The sequence below is a fragment of the Excalfactoria chinensis genome, chromosome 19 (assembly GCF_039878825.1).
Source record: "Excalfactoria chinensis isolate bCotChi1 chromosome 19, bCotChi1.hap2, whole genome shotgun sequence".
Lineage (NCBI taxonomy): Eukaryota > Metazoa > Chordata > Aves > Galliformes > Phasianidae > Excalfactoria > Excalfactoria chinensis.
Window position 1 is genome coordinate 4,218,792 of NC_092843.1, and position 25,989 is coordinate 4,244,780.

General features: G+C 49.6%; 1 protein-coding gene across 3 annotated transcripts; it reads right to left on the reverse strand.

Annotated features, from left to right (window-relative positions):
• SLC43A2 (solute carrier family 43 member 2) lies at positions 1-24,898 on the reverse strand. 3 transcript variants are annotated; one of them, XM_072353387.1, is made up of 14 exons: positions 24,813-24,898; positions 23,072-23,269; positions 16,966-17,181; positions 15,972-16,027; positions 15,208-15,284; positions 10,299-10,391; positions 9,973-10,106; positions 9,372-9,574; positions 8,653-8,796; positions 5,538-5,676; positions 5,023-5,155; positions 4,042-4,115; positions 2,209-2,332; positions 1-1,355 (listed from the first exon to the last, which is right to left on the reverse strand). In XM_072353387.1, the coding sequence occupies exons 3-14, from the start codon at positions 17,073-17,075 to the stop codon at positions 1,194-1,196; spliced, it is 1,449 nt and encodes a 482-aa protein (XP_072209488.1). In that variant the 5' UTR covers positions 17,076-17,181; positions 23,072-23,269; positions 24,813-24,898; the 3' UTR covers positions 1-1,193. The 3 variants fall into 3 exon arrangements, with proteins under 3 accessions (XP_072209488.1, XP_072209486.1, XP_072209487.1); XM_072353385.1 differs by having other exon boundaries at positions 16,966-17,155; positions 24,813-24,871; XM_072353386.1 differs by having other exon boundaries at positions 16,966-17,155; positions 24,831-24,850.
• Between the last annotated feature and the right edge of the window lie 1,091 nt (positions 24,899-25,989).

The following is a 25,989-nucleotide window of genomic DNA, read 5'->3' on the forward strand; positions in this document are numbered from 1 at the left end:
CACCGACAACACAGAAGGCTTTTAATACAGCCAAACCAGCAGCTTTTTGGTCAGAGTAACCTGGTGTTCAGCAGCTTGGAGCCTATGTCAGAACAACGTAGATAAGCCATGGCTAGAGGAAGAATTCTTTTGCCACATCACCCTGCCATACATCCACAGGATCCAGTTACCAAACACAAGGAGTGTTCTGCACTCTTGACTCTTTACAACAAGAAGTCAGCTTATGACAAGTGAACACCAAGGTATTTGGAGCCCCACAACCCAGCTTCAAGAAGCTTCTCCACTTCAGTAAATACATGCTGCTGCTCCCCTCCCAGGGTCACGCTGGAGGGAGGAAGAGGCAAAAGGCAACAAGTCTCAAAAGCACTTCATCGGTAAACAAGATCCAATTCCTATCTCAACAGTTCCAGGACTGCAGGCAGTTTACAATGTGTACGGGTGGCTTACAGGCCGGGAAGAGAGGAACACCAGGCCTTTGAAGGCTTGGTGTAGGACCAAGAACAGTTCAGTAGGCTCTTCATTTCTGTGTGGAAGGCAGATCCATTGCTCACAGTCTGCGTCGTTGTAGTAATAAAACATTTGGGAGCTGTCAGTGCTAGCAGCCAACATTTAGCAATACACTGAAGCTGTGCTAATATACGAAGGAATAAATCCCCTTCCCTGCCTCAGAAACAGTCTGGGATACCTCTGGATAGGCAGTAAAACTGCTGAGTCCAGCTACATATCGAGCAGAAAGACCATTATGAAGCCTCAGGAAGAGAGGAGAGTGCAACTTACATCTGAGACAGTCAGCTGAGGCTGGGAGAAGTGGAGGGAGAGCCGACTTCAGCATGTTACATTTGCTAACTCAAATTAAGGTCTTTCTTCCTTCTTCCCCCATCCATCTGTTCCTTCTCTCCCAGTTTCCTATGCAGAGCCTCTGCAGCTGGAGAGCGTGATCAGGGGATTATTTAAGACACATTATCTGTGTGGCCTTTATAAAAAGGAAAAAAAAAAAAAGAAGTCTTGTGTTCTGGAGTAAGGAGTGTGAAGTCTCCTCCTGCCATATGTCTGAGGAAAGCTCAGTCATGATGTCCAGCCCTCACTCCAGTGATGAACAAAGCCAGGAGAGAAAAAACCTGGCTTACACCACAGGTAGAACCCACGGATACGGTAGGAACCTGTACAGGGGAGGTTGTGTTTGAAGCACCAGTTTAAACAAAAGCTTCCTCATTGGGAGTGCCGTTGATTTTGAGGAAGAGTTTGGAATCTTCTATCTTTTGTTTTCTTTCTCTTTCTAGCCTGTGTCTGTAGCAGACCAGGTAGATCGGAAGGCAGAAGCCGAGTAAGCTCAAACCAAGCAAGCCAACATTCACCTGCAGGAAGACAGACAAAACAGGCAGGTTAAAACAACAACAATCAAGTCATGCATGCCCAAGTGTCAGAACCCAGCTCACGTCACCCGGCTACAGGCAAACCAGGAGACGCCCTGCTCTCTGTATTGGCAACAACATCCTTTGTATTTTTATTTACACTCTGGTGCCCAAAGCACCATGCATGGAAGTTAAATAATGCAAGAGTTTGTTGCTCTGGATCTCAGCTGCAAGAGTCTGTTGTTCCACACAACAGGTAGGGCTGTTCAAGGTGCATTTCCTTTCCACCAGCATCACTGACTGAAGAGCTACGTATTGCTGGAGTGTAGATGTAGACACATGCAGCCTAGAGACCAAGAATCTCCAAAACACTGACACATTATAGTGTCAGTGAGCTGCCCAGACACTCAACAATACACCACACATTTGTCCTACCCTCAAAAGCCACTTGGCTTTCCCAACATTAGCATCAGCAAGCCAAAATTTACTGATCATTAGAGTTTATGGTTCTCAAGAGGATTGTGCATTTCTACTGCATTTGAGGGCCAGACAAATTAACTCACTGTTACCTTACAGATTTTGACTTCCCATACAAACTGCCTGCAAGGAAATAAAGTGCAGCCTTTCCCCCTTCCAACACACCAGAAAAGGGTTAACACCATTCCTTCCTATGGCCACATTACTCACACAGCAAAGGGTCTCTTGGACAGCACCAAGGTAACAGCAGGCTGAGGACACCTACACTCCCTGCAGTTTATAACCTTGGTCCATGCACAGGAGTGTTTTTGTTTTCAAAGAAATGAGCTCAAATCATCTTCACCATTGAATCTGCATATTATATTTGAAAATAACTTACCCAGAGAGGGTCTCCTTCCAGAGGTCCCGTTAATGCCATAAACAGAGGCTGCTGCAGAAGGGCGAAAAGGGCACTGATCAATGACTGCAGCCCTGTCAAGCTACCGAACTGAGTAGAGGGATATCTGTCAACAGAAAAAGCAATAGCGTTATTATATGTCACCTTGACTGTTCACAACACCCAGCTCAGGTTACGCTCCCAGTAGACTAGCACAATAGAATACAGTCTCAAGAGAGGCACAGCATGAAGAACTTTTCTCTCCTGAACTTATGTACAGCTACCTCTTATTCCAGAGATTTCAGTTGCACTTGGTGGTGAGCACAGTGCTCTCAGGATCAGAACACACCCAGTGATGGAATAGATTCCTTCTCTCTCCAGACAATTCTCATCCTGAATTCAAAATCTTAAGAAATACAAGATCTAGCACTTGTTTGTTGTACTATGAGACAGATGGAGGTGCTTATACAACTACTCCTACTGCAAAGGGAGAAGAGTGTTGACATTTACTAGTTAAAAGCAGGGCCTCTTTATCCAGATGACAGCATTAGCAGCTATGCAATCATTTTCATCTGGCCACAGCAACTCGCTCCATTTAGAAGTGAGCGAAACCTGCACAGCAGGTTAGCGTGTGTTTTCCTTTTTAGAGGACAAGTCTGATCCCATGTCAAATTAAACAATGCTGCTCATTGGAAAGTGCTGAATATCAGATACTACTAATGGAAAAATAAATCTCAAGAGCAGCCCAACATCTGCCTCTTTTCACAACTGAACGGCGCTTAGAAGAAGTCAGGTTGGAAAGAAGAAAAGCTGATGAAAACTTTCCAGTATTCAAAGAAGTCAAATTGAAACCAAAAATAAAGAAGTGGGAAAGAGTTGCAACGGTCAGAGAGGTTTAACTTACAAGCAAGCTGATATCTACAACAACAGACATTTACTGTGACTAGGACAAAAACGTTTTTGCTTGTAGCTACCACAGAACCAAAAATTTGTATGGTTTTGATTTAGTGCCTGAGATGGGTTTTTGAATCTGGAATACACAGGAACCAAGACAAAAACCTCGCACAGAAGGAGTCTGTAGAGCCGCCATCCATGGAGATATCCCAAACCCAAGTGGACACAGGGCTGGACAACCTGCTCTAGCTGACCCTGCTTGAGCAGGAGGGTTGGATTAGATGTTGTTGAGAGGTTCCTTCCCCACCTCAACCACTCTGTGATCCTCTGAAAGCTGACAGTTTCTTCCTGTTCTCTGTCCAGCAGCTTGGGACAGAGAGGCAGATTTGTTTTCAAAGTGAAAACCATTGCTTATTAAGGAAGAGAGTATTTAGATCCAGCTATTGATAACTTCGATAAGTTGGAAGCAGGATGGATAATCCACCTGGGAAAGGGAGTATGCCTCACTACTGGTATATTGGGCAATGCTTTACCAATGCAATTTCAGAGCAGACCAGCAGCAATATGTTCAATTATGTTAATGTTTTACAGTGTTTTACCCAGACACATACACACAGCTACCCAACATAACAGAAAAAGCCTTGAGTTTTTACTATATAACCCTAGTGTCAATGGCCCAGTCTCACCTGCACAACTGATACAAGTTATGCCTCTGTCCTGGCAGTTATGCCAAAGGGGTTATCAGTTTCCAAAGAAAGAATTTATCAGCCAGAACTTCAGTCCAGCTACTATCATACCCAACAGGGACAGGGAATAAAAACTGCATTATTTTTCCCCTCTGACCACAGACTTTACTTCTCGATCTCCCACTCACCAGGGCTTCTTATCACCTTAAACCAGTTTATCTGTCCAGCTTCGTATTATAGGTAAGCAGAGACTTACACAGCTGCATAGAGGCCTCCCACTGCTGAGTGGATAAATCCTCTCACAATTGTGTGCAATATGAAGGAAAGAATCTGCAAAGAGAAGAACAAAACGTCAAGTGCCAGATGCCAAGGGGTACCAGACAGACCCCAACACACAACCATTCCTAAAAGGTGCTCTCCTTTCTAGCACATAGGCAGACCTGAGCAACCCAGAGCCCAAACCTGAAGACTGGCACAAGGAAACAACTTGTATTCATCTCTAAAAGCAGTATTTTTCCTTACTTTGCCAACGTGTCATGCTGTGCTTGACCATACGCAAGACCTCTCTCTTTTGTAGATGGCACTGTTGCAAGGACACGTACCCAGGAAACAGTAGCAGGGGTCACAACATTCCCTTTTTGAACTTGTGTCCAATTTAGTTAAATTTCCACAAGTTATTGCAGACAAAATGCAAACATGAACAAACGACATCTGTCTGCCTACGTCACCAGGGCACGTCTAAGGATAGTATAAAAATCACTGAACTCTTCTGCCAAAAGCAGGTGCTGTCACAAAATAAGTATTATAACAGGTTTATAATCCCACAGGTACCACTGGACATAGCATTTGGTGCAGAAATAACCTGCTGTACATACCGGCGTCACAATCAGCAGCTTAAATCAAGCCCAGGTTAAAAACGCAAGCACAGCTAAGAGCACCACAATAGGGAAGTATGTGCAGTTACAGAGCTCAGCTGCACAAACTCTGTGTATAAACCACACATCAGCTCTGCTGTTTTAACTACACTTGCTTCTTTAGGTTATCTCACAATGTTTAAACTGAATGGTACTATTTATTTCAGCTTTAAGGCTGGGGTTCCCAAAGCAGCACTGAGATCTCCCAGCAGTGCCAAAACACCTTCCTGCCATCAGCCAGTTCTGCTGGCTTGCCAGCTGTCCCAGCATCATTGTGCCTATGCCACCAACCCCTCCTGCACACCTCCTTTTCACCTATTCACCTGCAGTGGTAGATTGGGAATGAGGCAGGTGACTCCAAATCCAACCAGCAGGATATTTGTGAACACAAAGGCATTGGTGGCGTTGGTGATTTTCTGGATCTGACGATCGCGTTTTTTCTTTTTCTTGTCGCCTCTGGAAGGATAACAAACCCTATATTACAAAAAAGCACTTTCAGCAGCTGCTGAAATTCATTCTCTACATCGACTTCCTAAAGCAGTTTGCCTAAAGGTCTGGCTATGGAGATGGAGGGATCTCCATTGGTGAAAAGTAAGGGGCGAGCGGCAATTACTTCAGTGCCGTTGCTGTTATACTAGAAGGAAAGCTTGAGTTTATGTGCTACAATTTAAATTTGCTCCTCTTAACTGATCTTAAAAAATATGGAAGACAGTCCCTTCTTCCTTGCAATTATCAAGTCTTCTTTCAAGCTTTCTTGTCTACCCATATCCTTTTCAGTCTCCTATATATTAGTGGAGCAAGAGGCCTACTACACGGCTGCATGGTGCACACTACGCACTGCTCAGCGTTGCTCTCCTCGTTCTCTTCAGAGCCATCATCACACTCCTTCATCCTCCAGTCCATGATGTACCCAATCACAGGCGCTGTCAGCAGGCACAGCAGTTGTAGCACCCCAAAAATGGAAGTGTAGAGACTCACTGCAGGGGGGGAAAAAAAAAAGAAGATTTTAAAGGTGTCAGCTCAAGGAATCAGTAAAACCATCAGTAACAGGAAAACAGACACAAGAAACTTCCTCCTCACTGTTCAACTTTCCTATTAGAAGCCCAGATTCCAGATTAACCTGCAGGGTTGAAAGCAGCTGGGATGCAAAATTCCTCCTATGGTATTTTTAGAGGAGCATCAGCCCAACAGCAGGCAGGACCAGCAGGGGCATCCAAAAAGCTGCCTTGTGCCAGTGAGGTTTGTGCTGATTAGGAGCAGCAGGGAAAGTTCTGCAAGTGACGCATCCTGCACAGCATCCCTGCCTTGGTCACCTCCTCTGCAGCCTGGCAGGGAGCTCCAGATGCATCTTCTCCAGATCAGAAGCTCCAGCAAGGACAAGCCATGCTGGGAAGGTGAAATCTATGCCATTTTGTGAAGAATGGACTAGTTTGGAAGTAGCTCTATGGGAGGAAATCAGCAGCAAGTAACACAGCATCTGTGAGCAATCATTAACATTTCAAACTGATTACAATTCCCCACATGTTAATCATAGGAGAAGAGTCTACATGGCTCTCAAGGGGAAAGCTAAGGCCAGCAGACTTAGAAGAAGCCTCCCCCCCTCTTGTTATCAGACAGTTCCCCCCATCCCACAATGCTTTTTCCACTTCCTCTCTGCAGCCCACATGATGGATCTGCAGGCATCACACAGAAGGGCTGGTGAGTCAGTGTACCACAGCTCTGAAATAAGGATGTGATTCCAAAACTGACAACCTCAGCACAGATCGTTTGCAAGTTGCAGCACTGTAAGCAAAAGCAGTCAAGAACTACTTCAGTTTATCCCTCCCAGCGCATGGCTAGGGCTCTCCAAAGCACTACAGTCATGACTTATACCAAAATCAAGGTGGTATCGGAGAGAGGTTTCCAAGAAGCCTTCGTCTTCTATGCAGTCACAGCAAACCCTGGGCTGCCTCGTAGTGCCCAGGCATGGCACCAGCTCATCCCTTCCTGGCTCCAGTTGCTGGCTGTGGAACTAAGAGGAACTTCCAGCTCCAGCCTCTGAACTCACATTCCTGCTCCCATTACCTCTGCACAAGCAAGCCCTGACGTGGCCCCACATCCCGTCTGCTGGAGCCAAAAGAAACAGGTGGCATCACCCTCTACAAACACTCCCAAAGCTGATTTGCTCTTGCGTGGTTATTTTTTAACAGAGGGTAAGAAGCAAGCCATGCTGTCAACTTTTGTTCCTCCGTGCTATTCTGAACACTTAATCTTAGGCTCTGAACACTGGGAGCAGAAGCCAGCTTCAAGAAGGGAACAAAGTTTATGGGGACAGCAAGAGGAGAGGTCCTATAGGAACAGTCTCCTCAATTTATCTATCATAAAAACTGTTATTTCCCAAAAAGGAAGGAGAATACAAAGCAAACACCAACAGATACAACAGAAGCAAAGCAAACAGTAAGGGTTGCAGACATGGGCACAGCCCTTTCCACCTACTGTTCTATAAGTCATTAGGTTAAACTGCCCTGAGCAACACAGCCAAGTTTTCCAGCCTGTCCTTCTCTCCTGGGTATATCTCAGTTTTCTTTGACCATAACAACACTGGCAGCTCTTTTCACCCCTTGCCAAGTTTTGCAGGTGGGGGGAGCGCTCTGAGCAAACAGCAAGTAAACAAGGCACAAACAAGGAATCAGAGGGAGCAGCATCCCATCCTGTCCCTGATGGGCATGGATTACATTCCTAGGGATCTGCACGCGTCTTGGAACAGCTCTCACAGCCTGACACTGCTGTGACCACACAAAACCACTGTTTTGCTGGTGCCATGGAAACACCGAGACAGCGGATCGCACTGTGAGCCCGGGCTGCATTCGAAGGGAGGAGGGGGAGAGAATGGGAAGAAATCTCAAAGGTGGCATAGAAGAACAATTCACCCAATAGGCACAAGTTGTTTATCTTCAAAGCACAGGGCTTGATTGAAACAGAATTGGCGGCATGAATTGATATTAATCTTAAAACACTGGGAAAGGGGATAGGAAATAACTAGAGCAAGCCAGGGGGAAATTATATATATATATCTTAGTACAAGAATTACAAGGTAAGCAGAAAACTGAGCTGTGCTGGGAAAGGTAGGCAGCATGAAGTTCGTCCTGTTTACTGTTTAATGCATAAGTTGGCTCTTGAGCCAGGAGATAAAGAGCTGAATGCTGCAGGCTGTCAAACGCTCAAACAAAGCAATTCAGGGAATGCCAGGGCGCTTGGAGTTTCCTTCCCTCCCCCAGAGCTCACTCCTGTTCTCAGAGGAGTGCCTCTTGATTTATCAGCTTCATGCAATCCAGATTTAACAAGTTCAAACTGGATCTTACTACAAAGGACAAAAAGAGCTAAGTCTTGTTTTGCAATCGCGCGTATTTTCAACAACAGTAAACTAATGTACTCTTTCCTGTTTGCTCCATGGACTGAATCAGAGCTATAAATATTAAGTCCAGCACAGCGAGCAACCCCTGAGCCTCCCCACACACACAGGCTGCACAAAACAGCCACGACTTCACTTTTCTCACCCTTCTGCTGGGACCAGACACCCAGCCAATGGTCATAGAGTCAGCTGTTCTGTATGTCGTGCTTGCTTAGGATAAGTAAAGCAAATACCTGGATAAAATAGGTTTCCCAATTGAAAAATAATAAAAGCCACAGTCCATCCTGAGAGGGCGCTTTCAACAAGCTATTGGAAGGAATATCATGGAATAGTATTTAATAGACACTGAGCTAAAATTAGATTGACATTCAAGTGTTCACCTCACTGTCCCTCTGCCCTGAGCCAGCTCCAGCCTTCCACTGGATCCTACCACCAGCAGTCAGCCACACCAGTAATTGCTGTACACGGTGTGTTTGCTGAGTAATCAGGCATGCTGACCTCTTGGAAGGATTGAGTCTGGGTCAGCACCCAGTTTCAAGTAAGCAGATTAAAGTCCCCCTACCTTGGCTTTCGTCTCCAGACAGAAACTCAAGGATGGTGTTCATGGCCCCCATGTAGAAGATGAGCCGCAGCTGGGTGACACACATGGTGATGAGGCTGAGCAGCAAGATGGGGCTGAAGACACTCTTCATGAAGGAGGGAGAAGCTGCAGAAGGAAAAACGGAGTCTCTGAAGAAGGCAGCATGGCTTTATAGACAGGTATGACTTCAGAAGAGGCTGCAGCCCTTAGGTTAGCAGGCCTTCTGGCCATTCATCCCAGCATGGTACCAGTAGTGGCAGCCCCCAAGTCCACTGAAAACAACTGTTTGCTGTCTTGCAAACTTCCTTGCTGAATGGTGGCAGATGCTGGGAGTTTGGTCACCAAAAACAGAGGCAAAGGAAGTCTCACCCAATGCTGGTGAGCAGAGCAAAAGGAAACCTCAAGCCATTTCCTTCTGCTATATCCCTGAGGAAGGAAGGCTGGGAGGCCTTAGAGACAGCAATGACCAACTGCATCATCCTCTATGGCCATACCAGTCACCCATGCAGTCATCCACACCTGGCAATAGCATACTTTAGCAGGCATACATGGGCAAGATTCCTTGTATAACTGAACTCTTATCTATATAGCAGTGCCTGGCATGTGGCCTTGGCAACATATTAAACATGTATCATGCTGTCTCATATAAACAGGCCTGGAGCAGAGCACCAGCATCCCCTGGGGCATGTGGTGAACCCCACCTGTGCTGTCAGGCTGGCACTTCACTTCAAGGTCCACCGTGGACAGGCAGAGCTTGTTGTTCTCTTGCAAGGCTGCCGACTCTTTGGGGCCCTTCATGGAGCTCCCCACGCTCAGCCTGCGTCCCACTGTTGTGACTTGCTTGTAGAACTGCTTCCCAGTGATTTTGTGGTCAAATCCCAGCCAGCTGAACTTTATTTTCACCCTATTGGGCAGTAAAGAGAATGAGGGCTGCAACACAGGGTGGGAGTTAGAGGCAGCAGAGTTGTGGGGATTCAAGGCACTAGGGTTTCTACCCACAAACCCACAGGATGTCTGGATCAGACAGATGTTCTTGACCTGGAACACTTTACTTTGGCACAGGCCATTATAGGAATGCTTATTGTTACAGGCACATCATTGTCCTGCATGGTTCTAATGCTTTGGAAGGTAGAAGTTTTAAGAGATATTCATCAGTCAAGATATAAAGATAGTGTGAGACAGAAATCCTCACTCTCAAAAGAACTGGCAGCAATAAGTAACACGTAAAGGAATTCCCTGCCCTCTCTTCTATATTGGTTGTGAGGAGGGTCAGCCCCCAGGGCTCATCTAGATGATGCTTACGTATAGTCCATGTCTTCTGGTCCTGGGAAGGGCTCCAGTGGCCAGTTGAAGAAGCAGTTGAGGAAAACTAGCCCTGCACAGCTTGCCCAGACGAGCAGAATAAGGATGAAGGAGACCCCAAAGTCATATATAACCTAGAAAGCAGAAGGAAATACGACTTTGGTTGTAAGAGCAGAAAATCTGCAAGTCCATAAACACACACAGGAACTGAATCTTGCAAAAACTCTAAAAAGGTGCTTCAACATTTTGTCCCTCTTTCTTTTGACATCGTTGCTAAATCTCCAGCTAAACAGCACCTATAAGGAGTCACGATCCCACAGACTCACCTTGATCCCTGGGAAGGTCACAGCAGAAGAAGCATAGGAGCCAATCATCAGAGCAATGAACGTGGAACGAAGGTCACCAAACATGTTGGGCAGCTGGGGACAGAAAAATTGGTTGGAACAGGTTGCTGCCCAGGTAAGGGGAGAAACCTCTTGAGAAGGTGCTGGCATTTAGAGTTAAGAATTCTGGATACCAGAACCCTCCAAATAAACAGTTTTGTTCAAGAACAACTTAGCTCATTAGAATGAAGCCCTACGGGTTGCATTGGCATCTCCAGTGTCAGGGAATGTCTACAATCCACAGTTTATGTGCTTAACAGTACTGCTTTCTTCCAGACTGACTGCATGCTTTGCATTGGTCACCTTTAGCACAGGATCCTTTGTTCCAGTCCCTGTGCTTTCCTTAAGGGTTCCTTTCCCCCAGACTACAGCCACCACCTCAGATTCTCTCCATAAATCCATGCTCAGGTTCTCTGCCAATCACTCTCCTTTTAGCCAACAGTTGCTAGTGATGGGCTGTGACAGCTGTACAATCCCTAACACACCTTGGGCTGCCAGCTTTGTTTATGCATCTCAGGTCAGCACCTAATCTTTGCAGTAGACTGGAAAGCTCCTGTTATAACAAGAAGGAATGGGAACTAACATGAACTGTGTTGCTGCTGTGTTTCCACTACCAGCCAGGTTCCCCCACGCAGACAGACTGTATAAGTGTGATTTGGTTGCCTTCTGTCTGCTCTTTCAGGTCACAGAGTCCCCAAATCCACTCAGGCATCATTACAACATCAGCCTTGGGGGTCTCCAAGGACAATGCAGGTGCCTTCTAGCACTGAAAGCTTAACAGCATTTTATCTGTTTTCAAGACAACAAAATGATTTGGAGAATATTGGATTGACTCTGAGCAAGAAAATGCTCTCGTCTCATTCTCATTTCAGTGCTGGAAAACAAATCCATCTTTTCCAGGAGCGGCATATAAGGCAAGTGAATCTGGCTTGTGTCACAGCGGGACCGGCGTGTTTACAGCACAAGTATTCCTGCGCAGGAACACTTGAGGATCCATCTGGCTGTTTATCATCCCTCTGCCTCACTGCGGAGCTTTCTATGCAGCACAGCCTCCAGGTCCTCGGATAACCCCAGCCAGAGAACAGCAGCAGAAGTCACTGAGCCCCAAGTGGGCATGGCAGAGACAGAAAACGCTGCACTTCACTGCAGCAAGGATCCCCACACCCATCCCCACATCCCCGCATCCGGGAGCGCTGCCAACAGGCTGCTTTCGGGAGCTGCAGACAGGAAACTGCTAAGGATCCAAAGGTCTGTTACCAGGCATAGAAATCCCTCCCTGGAAGGGCTGGCCTAAATACACACCCTAGAAAAGAGCATCTGCAGGATGAAATATCTGCAGGTTGCAAAGGCTGGCCATTGTCACCAGGCAGGGTGTTTGTATAATCTCCAATGCCCCAAACCTAAAATAATCTCCAGAAATTACAACAAACAGCTGCTGCTGTTGGAGAGCTGTGAGCAGGGTGAGAGCTGTACAAACACAGCTGCTTCTTGGCTCGGGTTGCACTTCCCCAGAGTCTCAGAGATGACAAAAAAGCCTTTTTCATAAGCAGATGAGCAGCTCCCAGGTGGATCCTCCTGCTCTGGGGGGTATCGGAGACCCAGAATGAGCCCGAAAGCAAACAGCTATTTCTGGGAAACCCAAATCTGCTTCTGCTTCAGTGGGGACAAGTCCTAGAAAGGCTTGAGACTTTGGAAAATCCCATTTGGCAGCAAGTGGTCGGATTAAAGAAAATTGGACAGAGGAGATTCATTGGGCTGGATAAGATCTTATCAAGTGCAACTGCTAACACCGAACGCTCAGGAGGAAAGGAAACCCGAGAGCTGAAGGGACAGAGGGAAAACAGCCTGGGTCTGGACAGAAAATCCCTCAGCCTGCAGGTGTTAGCACTGGCAGTGCCTGCCTGGGTCCCGGCTGAAGACCAGCTACTAAAATAACATGCACTATTTACTAAGCCAGATTTCCTGCATAGCAGTGAGCAATGAAAAAACATGAACCCCGGGGATGAGAAAATAAAGAAAGAAAACACACACAATCCACAGAGCAAGTAGGATCTTCACCTTCTGCCACCAGAAGGGTCTGATCCTCAATCTGACCTTATTCCTACAGGCCAGAACTGACTTCTCCACTGACTTCTGCCTACTCTGGTATGAGTATCTCAATTATGGAAGACCTACCATGAAGAAACTCTTACATCTCCTGTTTAAAGGTCAATAACACTCCAGGTATAATTAACTTCATGCCCTATCTGAAAGATACCGACCTGATTTTGCCACACCGTAAGCTGTTTTTTCCTGGAGCCCTTTACTATAGGTGTGCAATCCTAAACTGATAAAAATCACTTCCTCTTGCAAATGACTTCTCCTCATTTGCCCTACAGTGAGTTTAAGACCTCCAATTAGTTTTATAAGTTTTCATCTTTTCCCTATACATAAAAAAAATACCACAATAAAAATCAACCCCACCAAAGCCAGCTCCCCTCCTATTGCAAGGACAGAAGGAAAAAAGAAAGAAGAAAAAAGATCAAGAGACTGAGAACTGGACTTGGAAATGGCATTTCCATTCAAGCTAAGCTTTGTTTTCCCTATCAGGGGGTACATTTGGAAATAACACAGACAATAAAAACATGTTCTCCAGGAAAGCCTCAAACTGCCCGCTTTGTCCTACACATATGGAGACTCCTGTTCCTGTTCTCCAACAAACAAAAGATCACAGAGCCCTAAATGCTGCTAATATTTCTGAGCAGATTCCCTACACAGATGCTCCCCCCCAGCTCTGACTACAGGGCGCTGTTTGTAGCAGAAATGAGAGCAAAGCAGCTGCAATTCTTTGAAAGGAAAACAGGACAGAAAACAATCTATAAAAGGCTCTTTGTGGTAATTTATCACACATGTTTATTTCTTTGCATGGAATAGCTTCGGAGCAGAACCAGTGCCAGATTCCTGCGTTGCTGTCAGAGCCACCAATACGGATCTGTTTCCATTTCTAATCTCCACATATATTGGTTAAGAGCAAGTCACGAGGCAGCAAGCTCCCCTCTGCATTTTAACAGCAGGCACAGCCTGACCTTGTTCCTGCTTCTGGGAACACCACGGCTCCCCCTCCTCCCCGGCAGGCAGCCCGGCCCTGCAGCACACTATGTGCTGTCAGCAAACTCTGGGGTCTCAATGCTTAAAACACCTCCGACCCCAAGAGACACAACACCATGGCTTGCAGTTCCACGCTGTAATCCTCAGCGATCCCATTTATCCCCATCCTTCAATCCCTTCAGGAGCACAGAGGGTCAGATTCTCCATCATAAAGCACCGTGCCCATGCAGGCACAGCTCCACAGCACTCAAAAATAAGCACCTGACCACAGCACACGTGGAACATCCTGGCCTCACATGCCACTCTCACCACCCTGGGATAGCATGGAGCAGCACAGGTATGTTTCACACGTATCCTGGAGTGCTCCAGGTTGCTAGCAGGACGAAGTCACCTTGCTTTGACTCATGCACACTGAGCAGCCAGTACCTGCACCAGCCAGCACAAGCTTGTTTGGCAGCAGGCATTGATGTGTGCTTGTTACCAGCTCTACACAGCAACCTGCTATCCCCACGTCCCTCCCTCGCCACACTCCATCCCTATAGGCCACAGCTGGAAGGAACCTGCAGTAGAGCCCCATATCACCATGGTAGGCAGCTTGTGATACCAGCTTAGATCACTTCTAGGAAGGTTCCACCTTCTCCCTGCAGATGTACTTCCTCAGAGCTGAGGAACTGGCTCATTAATGAGGGTGTTAATAAGTGGCTTTGCTTATTTCTGCTCCTGCTAAACAGCCACAGAACAGCACATCCAGTCTCTGCCCTGCCCTCCTATCATCACCAGTGGCTCCAAAATAATCAGTGACCCCTTCATGGCCACCCAGAGAGACAAGAAGCACTAGTGGCAGTCATGAGATGGGAATTCTCTCCTCTCCCCCAGCAGCACCACTGTGTTTCCCCTTCTCCTTTGCTTATATTTGAAGCAGGATGACATTTGCCCCACAGATCTCTGGGAGCACGGCCAAGGCTTCCAGTGAAGAACATTACATGCGTCCAAGAGACTGACATCTGCACACAGTTTTGAAAGATGTGAATACAAAAGCATCAGCAGCATCACAGCGTACCCAGGGATCTGCAAACAGCTCCTGCCAGGTTTAGGTCTTGGGAGTTCAGCCGGCACTTAACCCACGTTAAATTAGAGGTAACCTTAACTAGAAGTTTAGCTTTTAACAGAGAGCTCAAGGTAACGCGGTTGAAATCAGAAAGTTTGCAACCAGTGCTTTCCAGCATAGGAGATTTTCTGCCCAGCCCTCTTTCAGCCCCATTGACGTGGGTAATGAGGTGGAAAAATGAAGCAGCTACTTGGAGAATGATACTGCTCCCATCTCCAGGCAACACGAACCCCAAAACACAGAGCCCCAGCTGACAGCTGGTGACCGATGCTCCTAATACAACCCATGGGCTGAGCTGACTGACATGGCTGGGCAGACAGAGCCCGATTCACTCAGTGGGCTCAGCATTTCTAAGGAAACCTGGATGGGACTCACAGCCTTTTGTGCCAGAGAGCCACCATTCTCCTGGGGAAGGGATGCAAAAAGCACTCACAAGGAGCTGCTTCAACCCCACTGCAAGAAGTGGGAGGTAGTAAAGGGAAAAGAAGCCTTGGAACAACCCAGTCTTTAAGGTAAAAGAGTGACTGACCCTTCATACCAAACAAACACACACTCGTCAAGCTGCAGGCAAGAGATCCACATTGCTCTTTCCTGCTAGCCCAGCTCTCAGCCACAGTAAGGAATAAATCAGGAATCAGGTGTTAACTCTTTGCTTACCGTGAGCGATGTGAAGGTCATGCACATCCCACCAAAGCCGTTCAGAGCCAGCGCGATGAATATCAGCACAGATAGAGCTGCAATGACAAAGCCCAAGAGCCTTTACTGGAGTGAGGAGGGAAGGGAGACCACTGAGCCCCTAGGGCTTCAATCCTGACACAAAACCTCAGACGTGGGTCAGCACTCTGGGATATGCCATGCTGCCCCTGACCCAGCTCATCCCACCACCACTCATTTCCCAGCCACATGGAGAAGGTTGGCTTGGGTGTAATGGCCTCTTGGGATGGATGGGTCTCTTTTCTGTGGTGAGTAGGCTTGCTGATATAGTTTGCCTGATTAGGTCTTAGAATAATAGAATGGCTGGGTTGGAAGGGACCTTACAGCCCACCCTGTTCCAAGCCCTGCCATGGCTGGGTGCTCCCCAACAGAGTCCAGAGCCCCATCCACAGCCTCGGGCTCCTCCAGAGATGGGGCATCCACTGCTCTGGGCAGCAGTGCCAGGGCCTCACAGCCCCAATTAAAGACTTCCCACCTAATATCTAACATAAATCTCCCCTCTTTTAGTTTAAAACCTTTTGCCCTTGTACTACCACTGTGTAAAAAGTTGCTCTCCCTCCTGTTTATGAGCTTATCGTATGAGGAGGATCCCAGGTCTGCACCTACAGCACATGGCTCTGTGCACCCCAAAATGCAACCGTGGCCCCAAAGCCCACCCTGAGGCCTAATCCCAACCCCAAAACCTGCCCCATACAGCACTGACTCACAGTTGGGGTTGCTGGCACCATATGCGATCAGCACACAGGACACAGCAAAGCAGGCGCTGAAAGGGAACCAGAACCATAAGTCTCCTGCAGAAAGCTTGACACGGGCCAAATCACATCTCCCTCTTCCTCCTTAGCACCTTGTTGAGCAAGCTCTGTATAATTTGTGTAAGAGGGAGCTGGCAATTTGGAAAGAAAAACCTAAGGAAATACCCGGAGATTACAGAGAAGCCTTGCACAAGGGCTGAAGCAGCAACATTCCCTCCCACGGCTGTGACACAGCTCTGTCTGGACCCAAAAGCACTGTTGGTTTTCCAGCACAGAGCTTTGCCAACCTTCCCCTTGAGGTGACCAAAGGCAGCAGCAGCCCTGGCCCTGCGACTCAGCTGTGGTCACAGCTCCTCTCAGGTAGCTCTGAGTCAGATGCGCTCTGTTTTCCCCACCCTGCCTGGTTTCTGGTTCTGAAAACCCAGCAGTGCAGGGGTCCAAGTCACTGTTACCCCCACCTGCAATTACAAAGCCTGCAGATGAGCTTGTTTTCCAAGACAGAAAGCAACACAGACACCAGGTGACAAAGGAAAAAGGGACCTAGGGAAGGCAGGCAGGACGTGCCTATCCTGGTGTTAAGTCTCCAACTTGCAAGCTCTGATGTAACATCTTGGGTTTGCGCCTCTCAGGACATAGCTCCCAGCCCAAGGAACAAACTACCCGCTGTGACTCACAAGTGACTCCTCTCTTCCCCCAGGCTCCATCTGTCCAGGGAGCTGAAGCTCAGACACTGAGTCCCAAACCCTTCCCTTATGGAGCAACTCACCATGCAGCCCCAAACCATCCCAGAGCTGCTTCAGTGCAAAGGCCAGCAGCTCTCACACCAATCCCCTCTATGGTTCCCGAGGTTGCAGGGTCACGCCAACAGGCACAGCACCCAAACAGCACCCATTAACCACAGACAACGTGTGAATTCAACCCCAGCCCACCCTGTGCCCAGGACACCAACCTGCCAAGCAGCCGCAGCTTGCGAGGGCCGTACTTATCCATGACGATGCCCAGGGGCAGAGTGATGGCACTGAGCAGGAAGGAGCCGATGGTGAAGGCCAGGTTCAGCATTTCATCCTGTGCATTGCACGAGGGCCATTTGTGCTCTGTTGAGGTGCTGTTCTCAGACTCAGGGCTGTCAGTGAAGTTTCCTGCACGGGGTGATAGAGGAGCATCGCTGCAGTGTGTTGGGATAGGGAGATAGAGATAAACCCTGTAATACATTGAGTGTATGGGAATACTCAATTTTGATTACAATCAGTAAGAAATGGAAGGAGAGAAAAAGAGCAGGTCAAGGGGAAGTCGACAAGCTCAGCTGGGAGCACCCAGCTATAATAAATCTCCCACCAAGGAGCAGCAGGGCTACAACCTAAGGACAGGGTAAAACCATGTAAGGATGGAGATTCGTTATCTATAAAATGAGGCCCCTGCAATCACAGGGCACTGCCTCAGTAGGACAAGAAGGGACAAACACAAAAATAAAGCCCTCCCTGAGCAGTGTGTCATCACTGATTTCTCCTGAGCTAAACTGGTAGCTCTCATGGCAGCCAAATCAGCTATTTCAGACCCTGACACTGAGCTGATGGGAGCTGGCACAGCTCGAAGGACGAGCCTCCTGGCCTTGCCATGCAAGGGACATGGTGGCACAGCCACCCGGATAGGACGAGCCCTGCTCCACCAGGCAGGCAGCTCACAGTCACTAATGAACTGATGAACCCGCAGCTCCTGCCCCATCATTAACATTTTCTCTTCTTTCTGAGAAGGTTTAGGCCACGCAGATCGGTTACACCTCTGGCTTTCTGGTCGTACCTTCACATGAGGAGCTGCACATGCAGACTCCCACGCTGCGCAGAGCTCCTGTTGTGTAACAGGCACAGAAACAGGACGGGGAAGAATAAAAAATAGGGAAAAGAGAGAAGTTCCCTTTCCCCTGCAGCAGCAGTTTCAGTGCCTCTTGTCACAAGTCCATCCCAAGAATGCTTACATCCCCTACAGCAAACATGTGTGCCTTTAGACTTTCATTAACCCAGAGCACTCGTGCACTCCACCCCTCCTTCTCCCTGCGCTTATCTGACGTTTCTGTAACCTTTGCTGGGATGACAAAGCACTTGCCTTCTTTTTTTATATATACTGCTGCAGCAAACCAGCGACAGAAAGCACTCCTCCATATTTAATAATTGATCTGACAAAGTTCAATACTCAAGGAAGATTAGAGAGAGGAGACACCTACGTGTGTGAAGCAAAGCCAGAGATTCCTAACCAGCTGCAGTTAATTAGCAGGAATCTCTCACATCCCAGTGCCTAAATGCTCTCTGCTTGGTGGCTCTCAGCCACCTCACGTCACCCCATGTCCCCATGGATCACACCACTCCATCTGCCCAGCCCTGGAACCACAGCAATGACTGGTTTCTCCCTGCTTCTCCCAGCTGCCATTTGCACCCTGCTTGCCCAAACAACCCTCCTGGCTCTGTGTCAGTGGCAAACAAACCACCTTGCAGACGTCACATATGAGCAGCAGCTCAGAGGCTGATGTCAAACCTTCCCCCACCCCCTCCCAGCCCTCTGCAAGGCATTCCCATTCACTTTGCTGCAATATGGTGATCTCAACCTGTCTGTGATAACAAATCATTGTTCCTTCCCTTTGCCATTTGCTCCCGATGGATAATTAATCCATTCTTCTCTTGCTCTACTAGCTATGAATATGCAAAGTAACAGATGAGGCTCCAAAAGCTGCATGTCCCACCACCATCAGCATCCCTGTGGTAGGGTAGACAGCAGACCTGAGGTGTACCTTTAGAAATCAGCCCTGGGCAGAGCTGGGAGCCTTTGTAGTTTGTATGGAGCCCCTAAATCCTTTCATCAGCCCCACTCTGGGCTCAGGACCCTGAGCACCACTGCCTGGCAGTTATCCCTGTGGGCCAGGGGCTTCACCCACAGCATCCCATTTTCTTGAGCTCTCTGCAAGTTCATAACAAGCAGAAGCGGGCAAGAGGCTGAACTCAGACAAACAAGGGGGGAAGGGGGGGGAAAGAGTGACAAAACTGCAGCAGTTTCCCTGTGTCAGCACTCTGCAGAGTCTGGAAGGAGGGTGGAGAGACGCAGGCAGTGCAGTGTGACCTTACAGCAGCACGTGTCACCAACCCTCAAACCTAAAGGGACCTCAGAGCAGAAATGCTCAGAGCTGGAGCAAATGCATTGATGTTAACATATCGATGGACACGGTCACAACGTGACCCCAAGGAACAGCAAGGGACAGAGGCAGTGCTGCTGCAGGATGGAACAGGGCACCCAGCACCTTGTTTACAGCAGCTCACTGCCAGCTCCAAGGAGGGGCCGGGCGATGTGGAAATACAAATTGTTTGTGAAAACAGCAGCAGCCCCTGAGCAACAAGAGAAGATCCAACGAGGCGTAATAGAAATGACTCAAGCAGCACTTGGCACCTTCTCATCCTCTTGGAGCTGAGGCTGTAAATAGGGCATTTTTGGAGGGGTGTGCACGAAAGCCCACCTGTGTGCCGTGCAAACTGACACTGAGCACGGCAGCACAGAGGCTCAGGCCATGCGTGGTCACTGCTTTCTGACCAACGAACGAGAAGCTGCAAGTCTTTATCAGCAATTACAAGAGCAAAGTGCCTGCTTTTACAGCACCCCCCCTGCAAGCAGCAGGACTTCAGCTGCCCAATTAGTAGTTGGAGTTACTATTTAAAGCATGGCAGAGCTTAGGTGAGAGGAAGGCTGCCTTGGTAATCATTTATGTCAAGCTCATCGCTGGGATTTGTTCAGGCTGCAGCATTTAAAGCCATCCTTCCTCCCAAATTAAGAGCTGTCGGTTCCAGGAGAGGGTCAATTATTAACTGCTCTTTGCCGACCTCCCTGAGCCTGTAGGAATGAGCCTGGCTGTTCCAGGGGCTGCTGCCATCTCACACCAGCACCAAGGATCTCTTTCATCTCATAGCTTAGATCAGAGAGCGAGGCAGCCCCAGCCACCTCAGTAACAACCAGAGCATGCAGCCCACAGGGCCCCACCTTCCTCCCTCTTGAAAAAGGAGCAAAAAACCCCCCAGTAAAACCCCAACAAGAAAGGGGAAAAGAAAAACAAACCAACAGGAGCAAAGTCTGGGAGCACTGGTTAAAAAAAAAGTCAAAGCAAAAAAGAAAAGCATGTGCAAACAGCCGATCTGCCGCCTGCCCACATAAGAACATGTTTTCTCTTTTTTAGGATGGTGTCATAGTTCTGGGAACTGGGAGGAGATGTTCTTGCTTTACACCGCTGCAAACACCATCGATTTGGGTTTCCCTCTGATTTCACCTCCAGGACCTCACCCGGCACCCGATGAACTCCCAGCTTCACACAGTGCTGGGTTATTTAACCCCCATCTGCTCCCTGGCCCCACTGCACAGCAGTTCTCACCCCACGCTGACACAGCCAGCAGCTGCAGCTCAGCACGGCGTGCTTCCTGTGGAGCTTAAACATCCACCACGCTCACGCTTTTCCTGTTTACAGGGTCGCACACGCAGCCTTTCCGCAAGCACTCATCACATCTCACCAGCCTGAATGGGACAAACACAGCTGTATGAAACTCTTTTTCCTGCTCAGAGAAGCTGTGGGTGCCCCATCTCTGGAGGCGTACAAGACCAGGCTGGATGAAGAATAGGCAGCCTGAGCTTGAGAGGGGGCCCAGCCTAAAGTAGGGGGGGGTTGAGCTCAATGATCTTGGAGGTCCCTTCCAACCCAACCATCCCATGGTTCTATGATTCAGGCCACATCTTCCCCTCCAGATCCCAAGCTCCTATCACAGACCCTGTGGCTACAGCTCAAAGCCAAGAGCTAAGCTCTGCACCCTCTGCCCTTGCCTGCATTAAGGTGTGTTGTTGACCTGTGGTGAGTGAATTAGCTTATCTCTTGTCTCTTTGGCTTTCCACAGCCCCGTTTTAGAGGTCCCCTTCCAACTGGCTCCTTATCTCTGCTCTTTGTGAACAAGTTATCAAGTTCAGTGCTCTTTTTAACGTGCTCCAGAGATGCCTAAGACTTGAGCTTCCCAATCCACATCCCAGCACCGCGAGTCCCTGAACGGATCAAGTTCCCAACAGCTGATAAGGCCCAAACCCTGATAAAGAGAGCAGAATCAGCATTTGCTTCAGCTGGTTAAAGGCCAAGTAGTAGTGTAGTAAAATGCAAATGGGAACAAAGTGCCACCAGCAGACTCCTTGTCAGCAAATTTCAAGCATACCTCTCAATGTGGTCAGATCTGCCGGCCGGAACGGGTAGAGCCCTCCACTCAAACCCTCTTGCACAACTGCTTTAAAAAAGATTTGCTTTGTAGATGCCCACCTCCAGAATGGACATGCTGTGTTTGTGGGTTGGATGAACACAGCCCAGAACCAGGAGGGGAAGGCAGGTAGAGAGAGGGGAAATCTCAATGGGAAGGCCATGAAACCTTCATCAACAGCAGCCTCTTCCTGGGCAGCTGCTGCTACCTGCAGAGAGGAGACTGCAGGAGGGACAAGGTCTGGTTCTCTCCTTTGCTGGAAGATACCACAAAGCACAGAGCTTTTGCTGACAAACACAAAGCTCTGCCAAGAACCTTTGGCTCATTAGGAAAAGTCTTTCCCCCCCTTGTTTTGCAACACATGCACACAGCAGCATTAGGAACAACAAGTGCCCAAAGGCTACTAGTTACAGTTGCTTTCTTTCCACCAATCTGCCAGCCAAGGGCTGCACGAGTCATTGGGTTATGCTGAGAAAGGAAACCTCTCCAGCTGCCCTAAACCCAGCAGGGGTCAAACTCAGCTGTGTGCCAAGAGCCCTGCAGCCGCTTAGGGCTGCACCGAGGCTGTGCGTCCCCAGTGCTGTGAGCTCTGGCTCCTCTCTACCTAATCCCTGAGATTAGGGCAGCGGGGACAAAGACAAAGAAAGGAAAATGAGTAAGCAAGAGTAAGCTGGCAGAACTGGTCCTCCATGCCTATTGCCTCGGAGGACATTTGAGGACGGCAAGTATTTAAGGACAATGGAAAAGCCTGAATACCCGAATTCCTCCTAGGGACCAAGCTGTCCCACCCCAGGGCACAGTCTGGCACCTGGGAGAAGCCATTGCCCCCAGGGCACAATTCCAGCCCAACATGTGTGCATCCTCCCTGCAGCGCAGGCAGACCACAGCCTGCAATCAGCAGGGAGAGACCAAGGCAAACATCCCTGATGTGGGAGAAGTGGGCAAACTAAATGCAACCAAAGCAAACAGCAGCAACGTGGGACCCAAGCAAAGCATGGCTCCCATCTCCAGGCACAGAGCAGAAAGCAACTGTGCCTAGAGACAGTCAGCATTTGCTTATCAGCTCTTCTGTGCTTTGTCTTGGTGGCACAATACCTCCACCTGGGTTTAATGGGATCTTTCACACACCGTGGCTTAGTGGAAACACAGAGGCCTGGGACAGCAGGCTCTCTCCCTTGTGTGCTATGGAGATGTAAAGGCATCACCATGAGCGCAGCTGGCAGGAAGGCAACCAAACCCTGAGCTACAACCAGCGCTGTTTGTGCTGGCCAGGTGCGGCTCCCCAGGCTCTGCAACCGAAGCCACACAATGAAACAACCCTCACAAGCAGCTGGTGAACAGGAAACACTGTGAGCAAGGGAAGAAACAAACTATCATCCCACCTACTCGCAGCCATTTGCTGCTTGGAGTTGCTTCCCCCCCACCTCTCAGATTTTCCCCCCTATTCTCAGACAACCAGGTGTCCGTGCAGATGGAGAACCCATGGCCAAGTGGAAAAGATTGCCCAGAAAAGCACTGTTGCAAAGCAGCAGCAAACACAGCCACACGACACCAGCACAAGGATGCCAACCAGGAGCACACATCCTATCTCTCCACCCCAAAACAGACCAAGGGCTCAAACTTCTAAACAACCCTCGGCACCCTAAGGCAGGGAACAACACAAGCAAACCCCAGCAGCCATTTCTTATGGAATCATTAAGGTTGGAAAGACCAGGTTCAGCCATCAACCCATCCCCAGCACACCCCACTCAACCAAGTCCCTCCAGCTCCACCACCAGCTCCTCGAAGCACCCTTACCTGATTCATGGCACAGGTAGGAATAAAACCCTTCTGCCTTCAGCATGATGAGCAGGGACCCCCAACCCAGCAGAACAGCTGAGAAGAGCAGATTCTCAATGATGGCTGTGAATGCCATCCACCAGCGTCGGCGGTGAGCTGTAGCAAGTGTGGGTGCCATGGCTGCGTGGGAAGTGCAGCCTCGTCCCGAGCCTGAACCTGTAGGGAGCAGAGCAATGGTGGTGAGCTGACAAACAGAGCGTACACTGTGCAAGGAGTGCAAAAACAATTGTCTTAAGGAAATCTCTGCACTGAAAAGCAAGAAATGAATGAAAAGCATTTGGGCATAAAGAGCAAATCTGCAGGTAGTGGCTTGCTGGAAGGCAGATGGAGCATGGGTGCCCTTGGAGCAGCCCCTCAGTGTGTCAGAGCCACATTACAGAGCTCCGTTCCACCTCCTGAGCAACAGGTATGAAAGCACAGCAAAAGCATATTGCATCCACTTATAGGGCAGTTAGGAACTGTGTGCCAGAGTGAGGGCTGCAGCTGTACAGCAGCTCTGCTTTGGGTCAGGAGCACAGCTCAGTGCTAGGAGGTGGCTGTGAGCATGGCTGCTCTGTGTGTTTACAGCACAGAGGGATGGGCAAGGAGCCCTTGTTGCTAATCAGCACAGTGGGACGCATCCTGCCCCACAGTAGTCGTGCAGATGGCTGGGCACACTGGGCCAGGACAGTGGCACGTGCTGTTCCATCTCAGCACATTGGCATCCCCAGGCTGCCCCGCAGATGCCGGGGATTAACAGCTCCGGCCCCACCTGTCCCAGTCCCTGTGGCCAAGAGCAGATGGGGGAGCAGCTCTGAGTAACCAGGGGAGCTCCAGAGAGCCCCAAGAAGCTGAGCACTGAGATCATACAGTAAGTGGCCATTTTAGACAAGCTGGCTTTCTTTTCTCCCCCAGCTTAGAGCGTGCCCTGATAAGGCGCTATGGGGAAATCAGCAAGCTGCACGCTGCAGCCCAGAATGGTTTCCCAAGGCTTTCCACGGGGCTCAGGCCCCAGCATAAGGCAGCAGGAGAACAAGGCCACCCCGCAGAGCCCCCCAGCAGCAGCCCCCCCCCTCACACCCACCCACCAGCGCGCAGGCTCACAAAGCGCTTCCTCCACGCCTCCTCTTCCTCATCCTCACCCCATGCGGCCGCTCACCCGCCACCCCCCAGCCCCTCACGCACACAACCCCCTCTACAACCTCCCCTCTCCCCAAAGCCCCCCCCTCACTCCCCATTTCCCCACCAACCCTCCCCTCTCTCCCCCAACACACGTTGCCCCCACGGCACAAATCCCATGCATCCCTTTCCCAACGCATCCACCCCACGGAACGCCACTCCCCCTGCTAATCCCAAATCACCCCCTTTCCCCACATCGGAGCGCACCTCACCCTGCCCTCCCCACCCCCAAACCCCATTGCAGATACACCCCTCTGCCCCCCAACCCCATCGCACAGCGATTTTATCCCCTATTAACCCAACCCCCCCCCTCCGCCCCGAACACTCCCACCGCCCTATAGGACGTGCTCTCCTTAAACCCCCTCCGCGCATCATCCCCTCCTTATCTCACCCCCAGAGATAAAAAAAAATAAAGAAATAAACGAAAAAGGGGTGAAAAAAGGAAAGAATAAAAAAGGGAAACGCAAATAACAAAACCAAAAGGCAGCAAAGACTAAACATAAAGGGTACGATAAACGACCCTCCCCCATACCCCTCTTACCCCCAGCCCCGCTCCCACCGCTGTGCGCGCCGCCGCGGTCCCACCCGGTGTTTTTTATCCGCCCTCCGGAGCAAACAGCCTCAACCTCTCATTGGCTGCAACCCCGACCAATAGCAGAACCCGCCGCCGCCACCGGGGCACGTGTCGGGCCGCGCACCCCCGGTACTGCCCCCCCTCGTTCACCCCGAACCCCTCCCGGTACCGCCCGGGGCTCCAAAACAACCCCCCGGGATCCCCCACGAGGGATGAAGCCGGGTGTGAACCTCCAGAATGAATGGAGGAAGGGAAAGTCACCCTTGGTGGAGCCCTAGAATGAATGGGGGAAGGAAAATGCAACCTCAGAATGAATGGGATAAAACCAACCCCACCCCAAAGGGATTGGTGCTCCCCATACTGAGCACTGTGGGGCTCAGTGCTGGATCCCACCAGCCCCATAGCTTGAGCACTGCCTGCAGTAATGGTGACATCTCCCCAGCTTCTATTACCTTTCGATGGCCCTGCTGTCATCCAACATCCCGTCCCCACCACAGGGGGATTTCTGTCAGCCAAACGGAGCTCACAGCATGAAAACGTCTATGGATTTGCTCAGCAAAAGCTGAAGGTCTGGATGGACAGACGCCAAAGGACAGAGGGATGCAGGGGGGGTCCAGACAGACAGATGTGATAGGGCTGCCAGTGGGTGTGCAAAATGAAGCTCCCTGCAGGGGAAATAAGGATTGTAACGGTGGGGTGGTGGCTTCAGGCCAGAGCAAATAGAGGGAAAAGGCACAAAGTAAACAAAAAGAGCTCGCAGGGCTGGTGGAAGGGGTGACGGTGTTTGGTGTGAGGCCACGGGAGCTCGGAAACATGAGAGGTGTTGGGAGGGTGAAGGGACACAGTGGGAGGGAGAGCAGCAAGACTTGGCTCTGCTGCTATGGAAGGAAAAGAGGAGCTGTGGGGTGATCTGCTGCCCTCTATAAATACACCAGGGAATGAGTAAACAGCAGGGAGGGAAGGAAAGCAGCGCTGGCACAGAGACGTGGTGACACAGAGTGACTGGGGCTGGAAGTGGGATGTGGCAACCTGGTTGGCCAGCACCTCCACATCCAGGGTTAAAGCCTTTGTGGGGCATTGGGGTCGTGCTGCAGCCCAAATCTGCTCGTCTTCCTCGTGCCATCGCTGTGGGGTGAAAGCACTT